Source organism: Meles meles, chromosome 2 (assembly GCF_922984935.1).
Source record: "Meles meles chromosome 2, mMelMel3.1 paternal haplotype, whole genome shotgun sequence".
Taxonomy (NCBI): Eukaryota; Metazoa; Chordata; class Mammalia; order Carnivora; family Mustelidae; genus Meles; species Meles meles.
In genome coordinates this window covers 91,051,057-91,072,202 of record NC_060067.1, presented here as the reverse complement: position 1 = coordinate 91,072,202, position 21,146 = coordinate 91,051,057, and the positions used below count along the sequence as shown (strand labels likewise).

General features: G+C 35.6%; 1 protein-coding gene across 2 annotated transcripts in view; it reads right to left on the bottom strand.

The window, feature by feature from the left end:
- PRDM5 (PR/SET domain 5) overlaps nt 1–21,146 on the bottom strand; it is a 223,695-nt gene that overhangs the window by 89,852 nt on the left and 112,697 nt on the right. For both annotated transcript variants that reach the window (XM_045998068.1, XM_045998069.1), the window contains exons 9-10: nt 20,978–21,062; nt 19,602–19,759 (exon numbers count right to left, since the gene is read on the bottom strand). In XM_045998068.1, the coding sequence (XP_045854024.1) occupies nt 19,602–19,759; nt 20,978–21,062 (243 nt within the window). The remainder of the gene's footprint in view (nt 1–19,601; nt 19,760–20,977; nt 21,063–21,146) is intronic.

Below are 21,146 nucleotides of genomic sequence, written 5' to 3'. Positions count from 1 at the left end.
GAAAAAATATACAGTGGAAAAAAGACAGTCTCTTCAATAAATGGTGCTGGGAAAACTGGACAGCTATATGTAGAAGAATGAAACTCGACCATTCTCTTACACCGTACACAAAGATAAACTCGAAATGGATAAAAGACCTCAACGTGAGACAGGAATCCATCAGAATCCTAGAGGAGGACATAGGCAGTAACCTCTTCGATATCAGCCACAGCAACTTCTTTCAAGATATGTCTCCAAAGGCAAAGGAAACAAAAGCGAAATGAACTTTTGGGACTTCATCAAGATCAAAAGCTTCTGCACAGCAAAGGAAACAGTCAACAAAACAAAAAGACAACCCACGGAATGGGAGAAGGTATGTGCAAATGACAGTACAGACAAACGGTTGATATCCAGGATCTATAAAGAACTCCTCAAACTCAACACACACAAAACAGATAATCATATCAAAAAATGGGCAGAAGATATGAACAGACACTTCTCCAATCAAGACATACAAATGGCTATCAGACACATGAAAAAATGCTCATCATCACTAGCCATCAGGGAGATTCAAATTAAAACCACATTGAGATATCACCTTACACCAGTTAGAATGGCCAAAATTAGCAAGACAGGAAACAACGTGTGTTGGAGAGGTTGTGGAGAAAGGGGAACCCTCTTACACTGTTGGTGGGAATGCAAGTTGGTGCAGCCACTCTGGAGAACATTGTGGAGATTCCTCATGAAATTAAAAATAGAGTTTCCCTATGACCCTGCAATAGCACTGCTGGGTACTTACCCCAAAGATACAGATGTAGTGAAAAGAAGAGCCATCTATACCCCAATGTTTATAGCAGCAATGGCCATGGTCGCCACACTGTGGAAAGAACCAAGATGCCCTTCAACGAACAAATGGATAAGGAAGATGTGGTCCATACACACGATGGAGTATTATGCCTCCATCAGAAAGGATGAATACCCAACTTTTGTAGCAACATGGACGGAACTGGAAGAGATTATGCTGAGTGAAATAGGTCAAGCAGAGAGAGTGAATTATCATATGGTTTCACTTATTTGTGGAGCATAACAAATAACATGGAGGACATGGGGAGATGGAGAGGAGAAAGGAGTTGAGGGAAATTGGAAGGGGAGATGAACCATGAGAGACTATGGACTCTGAAAAACAACCTGAGTGTTTTGAAGGGACTGGGGGTGGGAGGGTGGGGAACCAGGTGGTGGGTAATAGGGAGGGCACCTATTGCATGGAGCACTGGGTGTGGTGCAAAAACAATGAATACTGCTACGCTGAAAAGAAATTTTTAAAAAAGTGAAAAAAATATAGAGAAGGGATGAGGGCAGCAAATATTTAAAACTTGGGAAAAATTACACGTATTCAAGTGTGTTATTTAGCCTCATAAATGAACATGATCACTGGGAAAAAACAGAACAAAGAGTAAGTGTCTTTCATTACATAAAATATATGGACACTTAGTATAGCAAAACATGGCATTTCAAATTGGTAGAACAACAGTGGACAGTTTGGTAAATGGTTTTGAGGCAACTGCATAGACATTTAGGAAAAAATTAAACTGGATCTATTATTCATTCACCCCTTTCAATAAATCCCATTTCGATTCAGCTTTTTTTTTTCAAATGTGAAGAGCAAATCCTCAATATACTAGAAGAAAATATGACTGAATTGTTAAATATATTTTGAGCAGGAAAAGGCTTTCTAAGCATGGCAGAAGCTCAAATATGCAGATGAGAGAAGGCATTAAATTTAAAATCATAAGGCAAAAATGTTTGGTGGCAATACGAAATAAAAATATATATATATATAAAGAGTTACGGCACATTTACAGGAAAAGATGGAAATTCAAAAAAAAAAAAAAAGGCAAAAAGATTCCTCCAAGTAGCACTCTTGCAATATCCTTATTTTGCAATATCCTTATCCTACTTATTTTGTGCCCAGGCCATGCTATGCATTTCATGCCCTTATGTGTCAGTCCTGTTTTACACATGGAGGAAATAGCAGTAAAACAGAGTACTAAGTCCTAGCTATCACGGAGCTCTCCCACTGGCGAGAAGAAAAAGACAATGAACAAACCATAAAACATGAAGTACATGCTATAGAGAAAAATAAAGAAGGGAAAGGGGATAGCAAAAGTTTCAAAGAAAGGGGTAGCAATTTAAGCAGAAATTCTAGCTGAGAAGGTGACTCGAGAGAAGAAATGATGGAAGTGAGGGAACAAGGGCATGTCTCCCTCTGAGGTCTCTGGGCAGGAAACACCACAGAGGCCAGTGTGGTGGAGTGAGAGGAAGAAGCACAGAAGTGGGGAGATAAGGATGGAAAAAAATGGGAAAAGAAGGAGAAGGAGAAGCAAATCGTGTAGGATCTGGTTGGGCACTGCAGGAATTTTGTTTTTTACTGGAAGAGATAAAACATGTCAAATGAGTCTTGAGCCGATGACATCTCATAGGATGCTAAGGTGGGTGTGCTGAGAACAGGAGAGAGGGGGACACGGGAAAGCGGAGAACCCAGAGAAGCAACATCAAGAAACCAAACAAGAGATAATCAAGTCCTCCATCAGAATGGTAGCTACCAATGTACACAGAAGTGGTAGATGTCCAGATATATGATGAAAGTTAACAGGTTTTTGTGGAGAGACTTGAATCTGAAGCATGAGGCACAGGAAAGAAGATTTAAGATTGTGACCAGAGCGACAGTAGGATGGATCAGCCACAAAAAGAGCAAGCAAGAAACACATTTGCTGAAAGATAAGGGGTTCAGTTTGGGGTGGGTTCAAGTGACTAGTCAAAGATGTCTAGTAGACAGTGGAACATTTCAAGTCTGCATCATAGTGTAGAACATTTGGGGATGTCAGACTATATAGTTTTGGGGCGTCTGGGTGGCTCAGTGGGTTAAGCCTCTGCTTTTGGCTCAGGTCATGATCCCAGGGTCCTGGGATCGAGCCCCACATTGGGCTCTCTGCTCAGCAGGGAGCTTGCTTCTTCCTCTCTCTGCCTGCCTACTTATAATCTCTCTCTGTGTCAAATAAATAAATAAAATCTTTAAAAAAATTACATAGTTTCAGTATTTAAACCCATAAATATAATGAGAGAATGAAAGTTAAAAAAACAAACAACTCTCTGTGGTATATCAGATTGGCAGAGGTGAGAAGAATGGATATTACTCATTGTTGACAAAAGGGAAAGGTCGAGCAATCTCATCTCTTGTAACTGGGAATGTACATTTTCTGAGTGGCAGTGTGACTCTATTGACCCAAAATGACAAACAGACACAGTCTTTGACTAACTAACTCCCTTGGCAGACATAGATCTGGCAATTATTTACATAAACAAAAACTTCTTTAAAAAAATACCTAAATGCCTACTGACAGATATAAACCTGGTAAACTAAATTTGAGTGGTTACCGTATATTCATTTTGATATGGAAAACCCACTAGAACATATTTTGAGTGTCAAAAGAACAATGCAAACCATTATATGTAGAATGCCAGAGGCCGCAAATATACACACATGTAGACTAGGGTGTGGTTAGATGTCCTACGAAACACTGAGGAGGGTTTTCATAGTAAAGCAGAGAGTGGTATTTGGCAGAGCCTTTGCTTTCTTCTTTATACCTTTCTTTGATATTTAGTTTTCTACAAAGGGTAGATAATATTATTACAAAACGAAAGAAGTTTTTGTCTTTAGAGCATCCATATTGGAACAAAGGGTTGCTTTAGTCTTCCAAAAGTATGATATTCCGCCCTAACCAATTCTCTCCCTTTTTCCAAATCTAGGACAATACAACGTGTGGCTATGATTTAGTAGCTTGATGATGAAATAACTTGGGATAGCATGAAGGCTCACACCTCTGTTAACCAAACCGAAGCCACAACATCTAGATACGGCCTGAAGTCAAGAGCTATTTTATGTAGTAAGCCGTTAGTGCACAGCCAGGTGAATAAATATTTTTGTCAAAGATTCCAACACCACCAACAGAGTTGTGATGGCATGACCAGTCAAAGTCTTAGCATAACATTCTTTACGAGTACCAGATAAAATTCAACTTTTTAAAGGGCGCTTATGCTTCCATTTTTCATCACTAAAGGGTGCCAAACTTTTCACTGACTTATTAATTACATTATCCTCCCCCCACTTAAATGCCAAGTCCCTGATGACATAACAAATGAACTTGTCCATGAAATGTACGTGTATCTTATTATGTATCATATCATATATCTTTTTACGCACCAAGTCTGATTGTTGTTGCAGATGTAGAAAACACATAAAAAATGTGTTCTACTATTTATAACACCTAATAAAATGTCTCAAAAATGCTTCAGGTTTTCAACATAATTTTTATACAATCATCACCAAATTAGCATGTTTCTAGCTATACAAACCAAATATTAATTTCATGAGAACAGAATAAAATTCTCTTTGGGCCCATTCACAATTAAAAGTTATAACCTGGACTATCACCAATATATATTGCTCTGTAGTAACAGTATTATTGGTAATGATATTTCTTCTTTAGGTCATGTACAAAGCAAGAAACTATCTTAAAATTCAGGGGAAATAACAGAGATAAAAATAAATTTGGATAAAATATTCCTGAGATACATGTGTCAGAACTATTCTTTTTTCTTAAAAAAAAAAAAGAGTTTTGTTATAGAAGTCTCAAGTCTGCATATCACAAGCATATTACGATCCCACTGGGTCACATAATAGACCTAAAGCTGCATAAAATGTGTGTCATCTGGCTGTTTACAAGGTCCGTGGATTAAATTTTTACTGTCAGCTTTATAACTGGCTTCCTTAAAGGACCTCGTCCTCACAAAAATGAATGGAAACTAGAGAGATATCAAAGAAAGTAGCTCAGCCCAGGAAAAAGGTAGCTCATTTCACACAGATAAATTAAGATTATAAAATGGAGGTTATGCTTTTACAGAAGTATAGCCTTTCATGGCCAAGCCCAACCTTTCCTCTGCTTGAAAAGCCACAATTCCATTAGTACAAAGCCATAACTCCATGGAGCCAACTACTAAAGCCTCAAGTTTATACCCTGATCAGGGCAAAGGAAATTTGCTAAAAGAAGGAATAATGACAGACTTGCAGAAGTCTTCCTTGGAGGACAGCAATTCAGACTACCACTCAGGGAGTTCTCCCCCCTACAACACTGCTAAAACATGGCATCTCATATTTCTAACCAAGGATGTTTCTAACAAATACTGCTTCAAACGCATGGCCCTTCAAGCCTAGCTGACTTGACCATTAATTTAAAAGTTCTGCCTCTGCAATGGTCACTATTTATTACAGGTAGCCCAGAGTCATACAGAACAAGTTTACTCTCTCTCCCAAAAGGAAGCTCTTTGAATATATGGAAACAGCAACCATATCCCTTCACAAACGGTTGTAATAACCAGACACCTGCAGCTTCATTCATGAAAATATGGCTGTTGGGCACACCACAGGAATTGTAAAGCAGAACATTCTGAATAGAAGTAGGCGTTCTAATTTTTATAACTCACATGGAACAACTCACAGCAATTATACCAGCTCCTCTAATGGGTAACTCGTTTGCTGTGCAAGATGGCTAAATAAATCGGTAATCCTGCAACAAACTTTATGTGCCATCCAAAAATAAACAAGTGCAGATACCTAAAGTACAAACAGACAAACAACAATGGATTGTTGGATTTTATAGGATTCTAATCTTATATAAAATTATACTCTCTAAAAATTAATACCAGTTGTTGTTTAAGAAAGTTTTCATTAACATAGGAAATAGGAAATATTAGTAGGAAATAATAGTAAAAATAGGATAAAAACTAACAAATAATAAGATAAAAATAGGATTCTCTCCATACACCCCTCTCCCCAGCAACCCTCAGTTTGTTTTGTGAGATTAAGGGTCTCTTATGGTTTGTCTCCCTCCCGATCCCATCTTGTTTCATTTTTTCCTTCCCTACTCCCCTAGCCCCCAACGCTGCCTCTCAAATTCTTCATATCAGGGAGATCATATGATAATTATCTTTCTCTGATTGACTTATTGCACTCAGCAAAATACCCTCTAGTTTCATCCACATCACTGCAAATGGCAAGATTTCATTTCTTTTGATGGCTGCATAGTATTCCATTGTATATATCTCCTGCACATTTTCTTTATCCATTCATCTGTTGATGGACATCTAGGCTCTTTCCATAGTTTGGCTATTGTGGACATTGCTGCTATAAACATTCTGGTGCACGTGTTCCTTCAGATCCTGACATTTGTATCTTTAGGGTAAATACCGAGTAGTGCAATTGCTGGGTATGTGATATGGTGGGTGCTGTGAAGTGTGTAAGCCTGGCAATTCACAAACCTGTACCCCTGGGGCAAATAATACATTATATGTTAATAAAAATAATTATTAAAAAAATAGGATTCAAACATATGCCCAGACAAGATAGACAGATAAATAGACAGATGCTAAAATGTGTGTGTGTGTGTGTGTGTGTGTGTGTGATGTTTGTGTTTTTAAGCCACCATCCAATTATCTAAGTGCCACATAACCAGAGGACATATTCTCAATGAATCCCTCATAAAAACTAATCTATTTTTCAACCTAAACAGATATAAACTAAATTCAAGAAAATCACAGTTTAGAGTCAGTTTGTAATTTTAAATATAAAACATCCAAAATGGGATATTAGGTTCAAAGTCTATTCTCTACTGAAAATACTGCACTTCAGCATATTTTAATTATAACATACAGTTCTCATTTGTACATTTTTAATTTTCATTGATTCAGATTTATGACATTTGTTGGTATAATACAAATTTTTTGTTCATTTGTCTTGTTTTTCACATTCCACATATAAGTGAAATCATATGGTATTTGTCTTTCTCTGCCTGACTTATTTCACTTAGCAGGATACCCTTTAGGTCTATTCATGTTGTCACAAATGGCAAGATCTCGTTCTTTTTTATGGCTGAATAATATTCCATTGTGTATATACCACATCTAATTTATCCATTCATCTATCAATGTACACTTGGGTTGCTTCAATATCTTGGCTACTGTAAATAATAGGGGCACATACATCTTTTTGAATTAGTGCTTTTGTAATCTTTCAGTAAATGGTAGTGAAATTACTGGATCATTTGGTATTTCCATTTTTAATTTTTTGAGAGCTCCTATACTGTTTTCCATAGTGGTTGCACCAATTTACACTCCCATCAACAGTGCCCAAGGGGTCCCTTTTCTCCACATCTTCACCAACACGTGTCTTGTCTTTTTGATACTAGCCATTCTGACAGGTGTGAAATGGTATTTCATTGTGGTTTTGATTTATGGTACAAATTGTTATATGAGAAGAGTATCTATTTTTCAAAAATATACAGCTTTCTATTTAACTTAGCTTCCAAATTTATACTACCACCAAAATTTTGATATCATTTAAAAATTCATTAGAGAATAATATGAGAGCAGTGGTTATAAATCAGGATCTTAGGGGTGCCTGGGTGGCTCAGTTGGTTGGGCGGTTGACTCTTGATTTTGGCTCAGACCATGATCTCAGAGGTGTGAAATCAAGCCCCACATCAGGCTCTGTGCTGAGCAGGAGCTTGATTTATTCTTTATTCTCTCTCTTCCTCTCTTTCTGCCTCTCCCCTAGCTGGCTCTCTCTCTCAAATAAGTAAATCTTTGAAAATAATAAATAAAATAAATCAGGATATCATTCCATACCTAAATGCAAATGCTTCTTTGATAAAACAGTAATAAAAAGGAAACTAATATAACTTTTAAAGGCACTGATAAATGCTTGTGTAGTGTTGGAATAAGAAAGTTTTCTGAGTAAGACCTAAAACTCAGAAGCTGTCTATACTCAGAAGCCATAAAACTCATAACCCATGTCATGCTTCAAAACATAAAAATGTAAAACTTCTTTATTCAAAGGATGCAAGTTGATAGATGGAGACAAATATTAGAAACAAAAATAGCAAAGGATTAACATTCATAATACATCTAGAGCCCCTAGAAACCAACAAGAAAACAGCCAAATGGTCCAATAGAAAAGTGGATGAAGAGAAACCTATAAGCATTTAAAGTAAAGCAAAAAAGTAATGTGAATGGAACATAAAATTATAAAAAGAATACAACTTCACTAACCATTGCTTAAATGCAATGAAATATCACTTTTCCATCCTCAGACTGAAAAAAAAACCTGACAAAATCAAATGTTGACTGTACAGATAAAGGGGCACTTGAATCACTGCTTGAAAGAGCTTTTTCAGAAGGCAGTTGGGCAGGAGCAAAACTTACTATTCTATTAAAGAAAAACTTTAAAGAAAGCTATTACTATTCATAAATTTCATAACTAAGATCTATTTGCACTAATGCTCTTGATATACATATAAAGTTTTACATAAAAGAATGTTCACTGAAGTATTGTTCAAAATAGTAATAGTAACAAAAAATGAGTAGTTTTATATGGACCTACCTGGAAAACTCTCCAAGTCATGTTAAGGCAAAGAAGTAAGTTCCAGATGACATTTATGTCCTAATACCACTTACATTTAAATATACTTATCTCCCAGATGGGCAGCTAAAACCTTGTGTTTTTCTCCAAGCTCTATCCAGAAGAATGTTCTCTCATACAAAAACAACAGTGTGACATGTGGAAGTTACTGAAGATCTGACTAAGGAGATGAAGGAGATGGCTGATATGCATTGCACTTGAAAAATTCACGTCTTATCTAACACTGTGGAAATCTCTTTCCAATAGCTGGTTTTCCCTGTTCCTAGACTATCTTTCCAATTCTGCTACCCAAACACAACTCTCACCTTCTCATTTCTAATCCTCCACACTCCAACCCATTATAAACAGTGAGAAAATACGTCAAAGGCATTATACTGAGGATAACAATTATATTTTACTCTGTACAAAGTAACCTCTAATTATTAGGACCAACAGCCTTCAGATATAGTAGTAAATGTGGTCATAATTATCAATTTGTAGACATAATGTGTACAGATTTAATATATTTAAGAAAACCCCAAAAAGTATACATAGGGGAGTGAAATACAATTGTGGGGGACCAGGGAAGGTAGGTGTTGTTAGGGATCACGACCTAAGTTGCATAACTAAGTACACATGCATTCATGTGTGTTTTTGAGATTTTATTTTTTTAAGATATCAACTACAAAAAAAGGAAAAAAAATCAAATTTAAAAAATAACAAAAAAGGGGTGCCTAGGTGGCTCAGTCATTAAGCACCTGCCTTTGGCTGCCTTCAGATCAGGTCATGACCCTGGGGTCCTGGGATGGAGCCCTGCATCAGGCTCCCTGCTCAGCGGGGAACCTGCTTCTTTTTCTCCCACTCCCCCTGCTTGTGTTCCCTCTCTTGCTGTGTCTCTCTCTATCAAATAAATGAATAAAATCTTAAAAATAAAATAAAATAATCCAAAAAATGTCACCTTCCTCTCTTACAATATTTCCAGCTTTGAGGTTTTGAGGGGGTTAGGGGTGTACACTTGATTAGGCAGGTTAAATGAAAGAAGTTCAAAACCCTGGACTGGGCTGGGCTAGGCTGTAAAAAGCAGAGCAGAGAGTAAAGCTGAAATCCCACTTAAGGTGAGCTCAGGAGGTAAGCATTAGTCTGAAGCTTCAAGGCAGAGACAAGACTTGGAGGCCAGAGGTTTAGGAGTTGAGGCCCTGTTCCCAGAGGGGCATGGATGAAGGAAGCTCTGAAGGCCAATGAGCAATGATTTGGTTCTGGCAAACACTATGAGGTACGGTCTTCAGTCAGTGACTCCTGGGGATGGGGAGAGTGGAGGGAGTAGAATAAAGCTGGGAGGGAGGTTTCTCTATTAACATCCAAGAATAAAGGGGAATCACTGATTTTGCAGTAAGTAAACACCAAGTCAAGTATTTATCTCAAAATTACAACAGCTCAAATTAAAGGTTTAAAGAGTAGTACTTAGGTATCTCAGATGTGTAAACTCAATTAGTGTAGAATGAATACAACAAGGATTTCCCAATGTATCACTAGACCACTAATACCCTCTTAAAATCAAGAAAGAAGAAGAGTATACAAACAGCACTGCAAATGTGGCAAAATGTACTGCAAATATATGTATGTTTTAAATCACATCTCATATTACAACAACTACTAAGAACATTAAATCTTATTTATTTGCTATAATCTTTTTATGGATTTTATTTATCTATATTATTTATGTCACATTCATAACACAATGTGGCCAGTAAGTGCTATGAATTAAAGTATAGAATCTATCTTCAAACTTATAGTTTAATCTGGAAAATAAAGTGCTTATGTTAGAAAGTATACAGGGCTATCTCATCATGCACTGAAGAAAAAATTGTTTTAATAGGGTCAGTGATTTGCCATTAGCAAAATAAGCTTCAGACAAACATCTATCTCTTGTTTCTCTCTGTCAGATTCAATTCCTGCATGCCTCTCTCAGTGTGAGCATCTCATCATTGTGAATGTGCTTCCAGAAAACAAAAATAGGTAACTTCGTACAACTGAGCACCTTGAATGAACCACCCGCTGCTTTACCTATAGCAGAGGTAAGGAAGAGAAATGTGGTACAAAGTCAAAGGAAAAAGTGACTATGATGGACTTACTGAATGATTCTTTCAGTCCACAACATGACACCTTCCTTAGAGATTTTCAAAGAGTTTTTTTATTATATAAAATTTATGCCATATTTTATATAGTTTTAGAATCTAATCCATGATTCATTTATGGAGTGACTTACGCTTTCCTTTAAAGAAGGCTTAATAAAATTTTACATGGGCAAAATCTGATCTGCAATGTCTGTCAAACAGACCATGACCAAAAAAATACTTTTTATATTGAAATTCAGCATACATACACATACACACAAGGATGTATTATTTCACTAAATTGCCCTTATTCTTATATTTTCTATTCTATTCTTTAATGTCCATTCGTGACCTAGTAAATTGATTTCAAAACACAGAGTGGTCATGGCCCAGAGTTTGGAAATCACTGGATGAGATATTAATATAGAAGGCCCAATGGAATTATTCCACGAAAGGCTGTGACCAGAGTTCCTCATAGGCTTCATCTCTGGAGGGTTATGTAAAGGGTCAGAAAACGCCTTTTATTTGAAGACATTCCTCTGTCCCCTGAAGCTTGTTTATGACTTCATCAGGACAAAACCTCTCTGTATTCATTTCCATCATCAAGCATGTAGTGCCAGCTTCATGATCCAGGATGACTGAATCCATCTAGAGGTCCTGCCTATAGCAGGAGGAGGAGAGCACTATACACCTTCTCTCATTTTGCTTTGCAATAAATTTGATAAGGAACAAAATGGAGGGTGAAGACTACTTGACTAGAACTACAAGTTCTGAAGTGACTGTCCAGTCATGATTTTATAGATCTAGTTAGATCCAGATGAACAATCATTATTTTAATTAGATCCAAAAAATTCAAATAGTATTCAGGTCAAATAATTGTCAGAAAGGATCAGGGAGAGGAAAAAATAATTTTGACCTACTGAACCTATGTAATGGCAAAATGATGGAACAAATTATTAAGTTTTAGAAAAAAAATGACCCCTAAAGTTTGATATTGCCATAATCACACTGAAAATAATATTTCCTTTTCAAGCAAATCCAAATGTTAAGAATGACTCTAAAATGAATAAAGTAAGTGTAATAAAAACGCAAAATTAGATAACCAAAGAAACCAAAAGAACAATTATTTTATTTAAAATAACCACCTTTGGTTGTGCTGTATGATGGAGATCAGTTAGACTCAGATGGGTTTCTTTTTTCCCCTAATTTCCTTGCATATCCTTATTTTTCAGTTTCCTAACTGGCCATTAATGAATAATGATGGAAGAAAAAGTTTATCTGCTTTTTCTACAGAACTCCTGGAGCATATTTCAGACTTTTTCACTTAACCATACCAAATACATGCTAGGATCATACAGTGAGAAGCACATTTGTCTATAGCAGAAGGATTGAATGTGCTTTCCACTTTGGAAATTATAGGCATCATTGTTTCTATCCTTCCCAAGACATCATTATTACTTTCATATGATTTATGGCTGAATGTATGCGAGATGGTGCAAAGATCCTGTGCCAAATTCCCATATGGCATATAACATAAGCCAAACTGAAAAACTCGTAAATGTGGGTAGATCAGTTTCATCAAAGAATGGAGCAATAGCGTTCCAGAGACTGAGCAGGAAACTAGCCAGATAATTTTTTATAGTCATGCAATTCCAAAGCAGCAGTAATGAATGTGGTCCTGCCCCTGGTCATTTAATGCTTGAGTTAAACCTAAGGGCAGTCAGCAAGAAATTAGGAAGGGACAATTTGGGACACTATCAATCAACTCTTTTTATTCTCTGTAAATCTAACATTTTTTTTCCTTTTTAGGCTAAAGCTAAAATTATGTCACTAACTTTTTAAATGATATAAAATAGAAAGAATGATGCTTTGAAGTCTCAATAAATATTGAAATAACTGTAACTCCAATGGACTGGCATAAGAGAAAAATAAGCAACAAGTCATTTTAAAAGATACTATATACATATTACTTAACAGCATGCTAAAATATGTTAACCAAAATCAATAAGCAAGCAGTGCCATAGCCAGCTGGGCAACACTCCAAGCCCCCAAGCTTCAACTGCAATCCCACCACAGCCAGTGAGCACAAAAGGCCCACAAAGGATACATCTCTCCAATGTCTGGGGCTGGGGGGATTCTCATGACCATGGAGATTATACTTCTGGGCCCAAGAGTTATAGTAATGCAGGCCTACAATCAAGAAGCAAGAAAAATCCCAAAAAGCAAACTTATCTTCCACCTGAAGGAGCTAGAAAAAGAAGAACAAACAAAGGCCAATGCCCATAGAAGGAAGAAAATAATAAAGATTGAAGGAGAAATAAATGAAATAGAGAATACAATAAACAAACAATAGAAGAGATGAATGAAACCAGGAGCTGGTTCTTTGAAAAAATTAACAGAATTGATGAACTTTTGGTCAGACCCATTTAAAAAAAAAAAGGAAAGAGAGAAAACAAGTAAAATTGAAAGTGAAAATATGAAAACAAAGTAATGATTATAAAGCTGTTCACTGAACTCAGAAGAATGGATGAAAACTGCAAAACCAAGATAGAAAATATAAGAAAGTACCAAACAGAAGTCACAGAACTGAAGAATATAATAACTGAACTGAAAAATACATTAGCAGGGCTCAACAGCAGACTGGATGAAACAGAAGAACGGATCAGCAAGCTAGAAGACAAAAAACAACAGAACTCTCCTTGACAAAGCAGCAAAAAGAAAAAGGAATTTAAAAAAGTAAAGACAGCTTAAGCAGCATATGGAACATCATCAAGCAGAATAACATCCACATTATAGGGGTCTTAGAAGGAGAAGAGAAAGAAAGTGACATAAAACTTTTTGAAGAAATAATGACCGATAATTTTGCTAATCTGGAAAAGGAAACAAACATGTAGGTTCAGGAAGCCCAGTGAGATATCCACACCAACCCACATTATAATTAAGATGTCAAAAGTCAAAGAGAGAATCTTAAAACTTGCAAAAGAAAAATTATGTGTTATGTACAAGGGAAACTTCATAAAGCTATAAGAGAGTTTTCAGAAGAAATTATGCAGGCCAGAAGACAGTGGCATAAAGTATTCAAAGTTGCAAAGGAAAAAACTCCCAACCAAGAATAGTCTATCTGGCAAGGTTATTATTTGGAATAGAAGGAGAGCTAACATATTTTCCAGATAAGCAAAACAAAGGAGTTCATCACCATTAAACAAAACCTAAAAGAAATTTTAATGGGACTTCTTTAACCTGAAAAGAAAGGGCACTAAGTAGTAATAAGAAAACATATGAAAGTAAAAATCTCACTGAAAAAGGTAAATATGTAGTAAAAACAGTGGATTATTCATTTATAAAGCAATTATAAAGGTTAAAAGACAAAAGTAATAAAATTAACTCAATAGTTAAGGGATACATAAAAGATATGCAATGTGATATCAAGAACATTAAAAAACAGTAGTGTTTTTTAACACCATATTTATACCAATGGATAAATCATCCAGACAGAAAGTAGAAATCATATGGAAAGAAAGTCTGTAAGGAAAGATAGGTTTACATGACACATTATACCAGATGTACTTAATAGATGAATACAGAACATTTCATCCAGATATAGACACATTCTTCTCAGATGCATGTGCAATATTCTTCAGGATAGATCACATGCTAGGTCACAAAGCAATCTCAAAAAATTCAGAAAGACTGAAATCATTATCACACATTTTTCCCAGCCATTAGGGAAAAAAAAAAAAAAGAACAAATGAAAGCTAAAGTTAGTAGAAGAAAGGAAATAATAAAGATCAGAATGGAAATCAATAAACTAGAAGGTTCTTATAAATAAAATCAGAAAGAGATGTTAAAACTGATACCACAGAAATACAAATCATCATAAAACTACAAAAAAATTACATGCAAAAAAAAGTATGATCTATAAGAAATAGAAAAATTCCCAGAAATAAACTTTTAAGACCAAATCATGAATAAAAAATAAATAGACAAATTATAGTAAGAAGACTGAATCAATAATCAAAACTTCCCAGCGAACAAAAGTCCGGGACAAGATGGCATCAGTGAATTCAACCAAACATTCAAAGGAGATTTAATACTTATCATTCTCAAACTCTCCCAAAAGAAAATTGTTTAGGAGGGAATGTTTCCAAACCAATTTACAAAGACAATATTACCCTAATACCCAAATTAGACAATGACACCACAGAAAAAGAAGATGAGTAGGAAGTGAAGGAGATGAGGAAAAAACAAAACAAAACATTATAAGCCAACATACCAGAAAAAAAAAAAAAAAGACACAGAAATCCTTAACACAATATTAGCAAACAGAAGTTAACAACACATTAAGATCATATACCATGATCAAGTGGATTTATTCCAGAGATGCAAGGATGGTTTCAATATTCATAAATCAATCAAAATGATAAACCACATTAACAAAATGAAAGCTAAAAATTGTACATCCATCCCAAAGAGATGAAGAAAAAACATTTGACAAAATTCAACATTCACTTAGGATAAAAATTTCAACAAAGTGGGTATTGAGGGAATGCAGCTCAACATAATAGAGCTATATATAACAAGTCCACAGCTAACACCAAACTCCTTGATGAAAAGCTGAAAGTTTTCATTTAAAATCAAGAACAAGATAAGGATGTCTATTCTCTCTGCTTTTATTCAACTTAACACTGGAAGTCCTAGCCAAAGCAAATTAGTAAGAAAGAAAACTAAAAGGCATCCAGATTGAAAGGAAGAAGTAAATCTGTCATTATATGCAGATGACATGATGCTATATATAAAACCCCCCCAAGACTTCACAATAAAGCCATTAGAACTAATAAATGAATTCAATCAAGTTTCAAGATACAAGATTAACACACAAAAAACCCACTGCATTTTCATACACACATAAGAAACTATCAGGAAGAGAAATCAAGAAAACAATCCTATTTACAATTGTATCAAAAAGAATAAAATACTTGGGAGTAAATTTAACCAGAAGTGAAAGACCTGTACTCTGAAAACTGTAGAAGATTGAGGAAAAAAGCTGAAGACACAAATAAATGGGAAGATATGCCATGCTCATGGATTGGAAGAATTAATACTGTTAAAATGTCCATGTTACCCAAAGCAATCTATAGGTTTAATGCAATTGCTACCAAAACTCCAATGGCATTTTTCATTGAAGTAGAAACAATAATTCTAAAATTTGTATGGAACTACATAAGACCTCAAATATCCAAAGCGATCTGGATCAAGAAGAACAAAGTCAGAGGTATCACATTCCTAACTTTCAAACTATATTACAAAGCTATATAATCATAACAGTATGATATTAACAAAAATAGACACACAGATCAATGGAAGAGAAGAGAGAGCCCGGAAATAAACCCATGCATATATGGTCAAGAGAGAAGGCAAGAATATACAATGAGGAAAGACTAGTCTCTTCAATGAACAGTATTGTGAAAACTGGACAAACACATGCAAAAGGATGAAACTAGACCACTATCCTACCAAATACTCAAAAATCAATTTAAAATGGATTAAAAGCTTGAATGTAAGACCTGAAACCATAAAACTCCTAAAAGAAAACATAAGTGGTAAACTCCTTGACATCAGTCTTAGCAAGGTTTTTCAAATCTGGCTCCAAAGACAAGGGCAACAAAAGCAAAAATAAACAAATAGAACAACATCAGACTAAAGAACATCTGCACAGCAAAGAAAAACACCAAGAAAATGAACAGAATGGGAGAAGATATTTGCAAATCATTTATCTAATAAAAGGTCAATATCCAAAATATATAATGAACATATACAACTCAATAACAACAAAAAAATTCCATTAAAAAATGGAAAAAGGATCCAGAAATGGAAAAAGGATCTGGGTAGACATTTTTCCGAAGACATACAGATGTCCAATAGGAAAAGATGATCACATCACTAATCATCAAGGAAATGCAAATCAAAGCCACATGACTTATTACCTCACACCTACCAGAATAGCTATCATCAGAATGACAAGAAATAACAAGTGTTGAAAAGAATGTAGGAAAAAAACCCCATAAACTGTTGGTGGGAATTTAAACTGGTATAACCACTATGGAAAACAGCACTAAATTTTTTTCAAAAAATTACAAACTACCTTATGATCCAGCAATTCCACAGATGGGTATCTATCCAAAGTAAACAAAATACTAATTAAAAAAAAATATAGGTACCCCTACTTTCACTGCAAGATTATTTAAATAGCCAAGATATGGAAACAACCTAAGTATCCATCAATAGATGAATGTATAAAGAACATGCAGTACATGTCTATACAATGGAATATTACTCAGCCACAGAAAAGAATAAAATCTTGTCATTTGTGACAACATGGATAGACCTTGAGGGTATTAGGCTAGATGAGATAAATCCAACAGATAAAGACAAATACTTAATAATTTCACTTATAAGTGGAATCCAAAAAAAAAGAAGGAAGGAAGGAAAGAAAGAACTAACAAGTAGAACAAAACAAAATCCAGATTCATAGATAGAGAACTGAGTGGTGGTTGCCAAAAGGTGAGGGGGTTTTAGGGGTAGTATGGGTGAAGGGAATCAAGAGACACAAATTTCCAGTTATAAAATAAATAAGTGATGGGGATATATGTACAGTATAAGGAATACAGTCAATAATATTGTATTCACTTTACATGATGACAAATGGTAATTAGACTTACTGTGGTAATCAGTTTACAATGTATACAAATGTTAAATCATTATTTGTATACACTAAACTAATAATACTGTATGCCATTTATACCTCAATAAAACCACTTTTTAAAAATCAGTAATTCTTTATCACATCATAAATTCATCTCAATATACATTATTAAGATGTTGAATGTCTTTGGACAAATTTTCTGAATTCAACTAAAACATTATTTATTATCAACACAGAGTAGGTTATTAATTAATAATTATAAAATAATTAAAATTAATACATTCTGAAATAAGAGCCAGAGTAAAGGTAAAGCATAGGAAATGCAAAGAAAAATTAATTAAGAAAACTCAGAGATCATAACTTGGAGTCTTATCAGAAAAGAGAAAGGGGTAGGGCACCTGGCTGACTCAGTCGGTAGAGCATGTAACTCTTAATTGCAGGGTTATGGGTTCAATCCCTACTTTGGGTGTAGAGTTTAGCTAAAAATAATATAAAATAAAAACTTGAAAAAAAAGAAGAAGGGGAAGTTAGGTCATGCTGACCGAAGGCAAATGTCAAATTGTCTTAGGTATTACTAATGCAGAGAAAAGAAAAAAAAAATCTAGAAAAATAAGCTAAGGTCATGGGTAGAGGACTCTGAATGACAGGGTAACATGAATGCACCATAACTTACATAGCCATTGGAAATCTACTCCTAATATTAGAATATAAGAGTGACAGAGTTGCGCTGTGGAAAATTTATCTACGAGGATGGATAAGTGAAAAGTGACAAGTAGTAAGAATCTAATTACATGGGTATTAAAGTAATGAAGATGAGCAATAATCAGGATGATAGGATGGCAAAGGAACGAATGACCATGAGGGTGATGAGCCAATGTAGAGGGTAAAATCTTTACAAATTGGCTTCTAAGAGTGCCTGGGTGGCTCAGTCAGTTGGGCTTCCAACTCTTGATTTTGACTCGGGTCATAATCTCAGGATTGTGAGGTCAAGCCCCAAGTCAAGCTCTACAGTGGGAATAGAGCCTACTTAAGATTCTCTTTCTTGGGCCACCTGGGTGGCTCAGTTGGCTAAGCAGCTGCCTTTGGCTCAGGTCATGATTTCAGGGTCTTGGGATCGACTTTTCAGCAGAGCTCTCAGCCCTCAGCAGAGAGCCTGCTTCTCTTTCTCCCTCTGTCTGCTGCTCTGCTTACTTGTGCTCTCTCTCCACCTCTCTGTCAAATAAATAAACAAAATCTCGGAAAAAAAAAAAAAAAAAAAAAAAAGATTCTCTCTGTCCCTCTCCATCTGACCCTCCTCTGGTCACTCTCTTTCTCTCTCTAAAAAAAATAAATACAGGGCGCCTGGGTGGCTCGGTGGGTTAAAGCCTCTGCCTTCAGCTCAGGTCATGATCCCAGCGTCCTGGGATTGAGCCCTGCATTGGGCTCTCTGCTCAGCACAGAGTCTGCTTCCCCCTCTCTCTCTCTGCCTGCCTCTCTGCCTACTTGTGATCTCTGTCTGTCAAATAAATAAATAAATAAATCTAAAAAAAATAAATACAAACCTACATACATACAAAAAATAAAACCAATTTTTAAAAAAGAGCTGGCTTCTAATTTTAAAAAGGGTCTAAGACTAAAGAAACAGACAGGAGTAAGTATATGCTTCTCTCATTAACAGAAAGGAGAATCTCCAGAAGAGATGTTATCTGGGGCATAGAGAACGAAAAGGTCATTCTGGGACATGCTAAATTCATTAGGTTAAAAGCTATCCAGTTATGTATCAAATAAAGAAAAATAAATGTGAGTCTGAAGACTGGATTGAAGAAAGAAATCATTTGGGATTTGCTGATATAGAGTCGATGGCAGAAGTCACGGCTGTAGCTGACACACAGAACCTAGAAGAAGTCCACCTCCTGGGGGAGGAGACACAAAAGTGTCCAGAGAAATTGGCAGAACACCTAGCCAAGTATACACCAAAGATGAAGAGAATTTCAAAAACGCTACCATGAACAAGGGTGTCGAATTTTAGAGAAATAAAAGGAAAAGAAGAAAAGACTTTGCAATTAGTACAACACTGGGAAACATTGGATGATGCTTTGCTCTATGAACAGTTTCAGCAGGAGGAGGAAGACAGAAACAAGGCCGGGGTGGGGTTATGGCATGAGTGAGGAGGTTCAAAGTATAAGCAACATCATCCTCTAATTATTCCACATGTACAGCATGTCCAGATATACAAAAACCCTTTAAAAAATAAATGATTAGAAATCAAATCAGCAACTCAGCAAAAATAATAATAATATTAATAAGGTTTTACCTTCTTGTGATTCTTATAAACATTTCTGTGGGCAAATCCCTTTCCACAAAGCTTGCATTTGTAAGGCTTATCTTCACTGTGTATTACTTTGTGGGCGCCCACTTGATCGAGTCTCTTGAAAGATTTATTACAAATCTCACAATTGTAGGGTCGTTTTTCTGTGAAAAATGAGTGGAGACAATCTCATATCTATATAAAGGTAAAGGATAAAAAGGGAAATAGCCTTACCTTATATTACTTCTGATGGATAAGTCAACCAAAACATGATCAAAACAACTGAGAAAAAAATCTACTTACCAATCCATTTCTGTTAGATATAGGAGCCTATTCGTTCTCTTATAGACTCCTACTGTAAACTACATGCATAAAGCAGCTGAGATCTAAGGATAAAATCTGAATTCAAGGAAAAAACCCTACTTCCAGATGAAAAATCCACTGATAGGTGTGAGTTTAAACCAGGGTCCCAACTCCAAATGTCAAGAGTGGCCTGACAGTGATAGAAGTAAAAGACAGACCTGCCTCCTACTCAAACAAGTGGACCCCATATGGGCACAGCTTCTGTTCTCAGCAGAAACGACACACCTAGGTTGTTGTATAAAATCCACATTTGTGCCATGTTCATGTAATGTTGATCACCAGATTTAAAAACCACTGTTTGTTTCAAACAAAGCATATCTGAACAGACCACCGGTGTCTGATCTCCTATTTTCATTTGTCAAAATATCTATATCTGTCTCCAAGCAAAGTGGATATTCAAAAACATTCTGACTTCAATGGCCTCCAATGACAGACATTCTAAACCAGAGAAAGGTTTTCATAAAACAAAATTTATTCTCAGACCTAATTTTTGAAAAATCTGTTTAATAGACCTATTACTCAAACTTGCTTAAAATGAAGCTGTAGCTTTAAAAACATATCCTCAAAATGCATTTATAAATCTCTCATTAACATTTATCAGCACCTAAGTTAGAATATAAAAGTATGTAGAAAGGTAGAAACCATAATTGCTGAATTCCTCCTAAAATTTGGACACTACACTAGTACAATACATGATGATCTCATTTAATCTTCACAGCAAATCTGAAAGGTAGGATACCTTTAACAGATAAAGAACAGAATCTATGGTTCAAACAGGAGTAGATTAAAAATTAAATGGTGACTCTGAAGATTTTGTGTATCATTTAGTCCAAACACCTTGGCTTTATAAATAAACAGGTCTAGAGAGGCTAAGTAACTTGTTCAAAATCACATGACTAGTTAATGACCAATCTAGCACTAAGAGCCAGGTTTCCTGATTACTACTCTCAGAGCTCCTGAAAATGACAAAGTGAATCTTTCACAGTGATTTCAGTTTGAATGGAAAATATATATTTTACCTGAATGAGTGATCATGTGACGTTTTAGCTGATTAGCTGAAATAAATTTCTTCATACATTCTTGACAATCAAATACTTCATGAATCTGCAAAAGGTTAAGTGGACAGTTAAGTCAACTGTCAAAGCCAAATAAATTAGAGCAAAAGTATAAACATGTGGATAGCTGCTA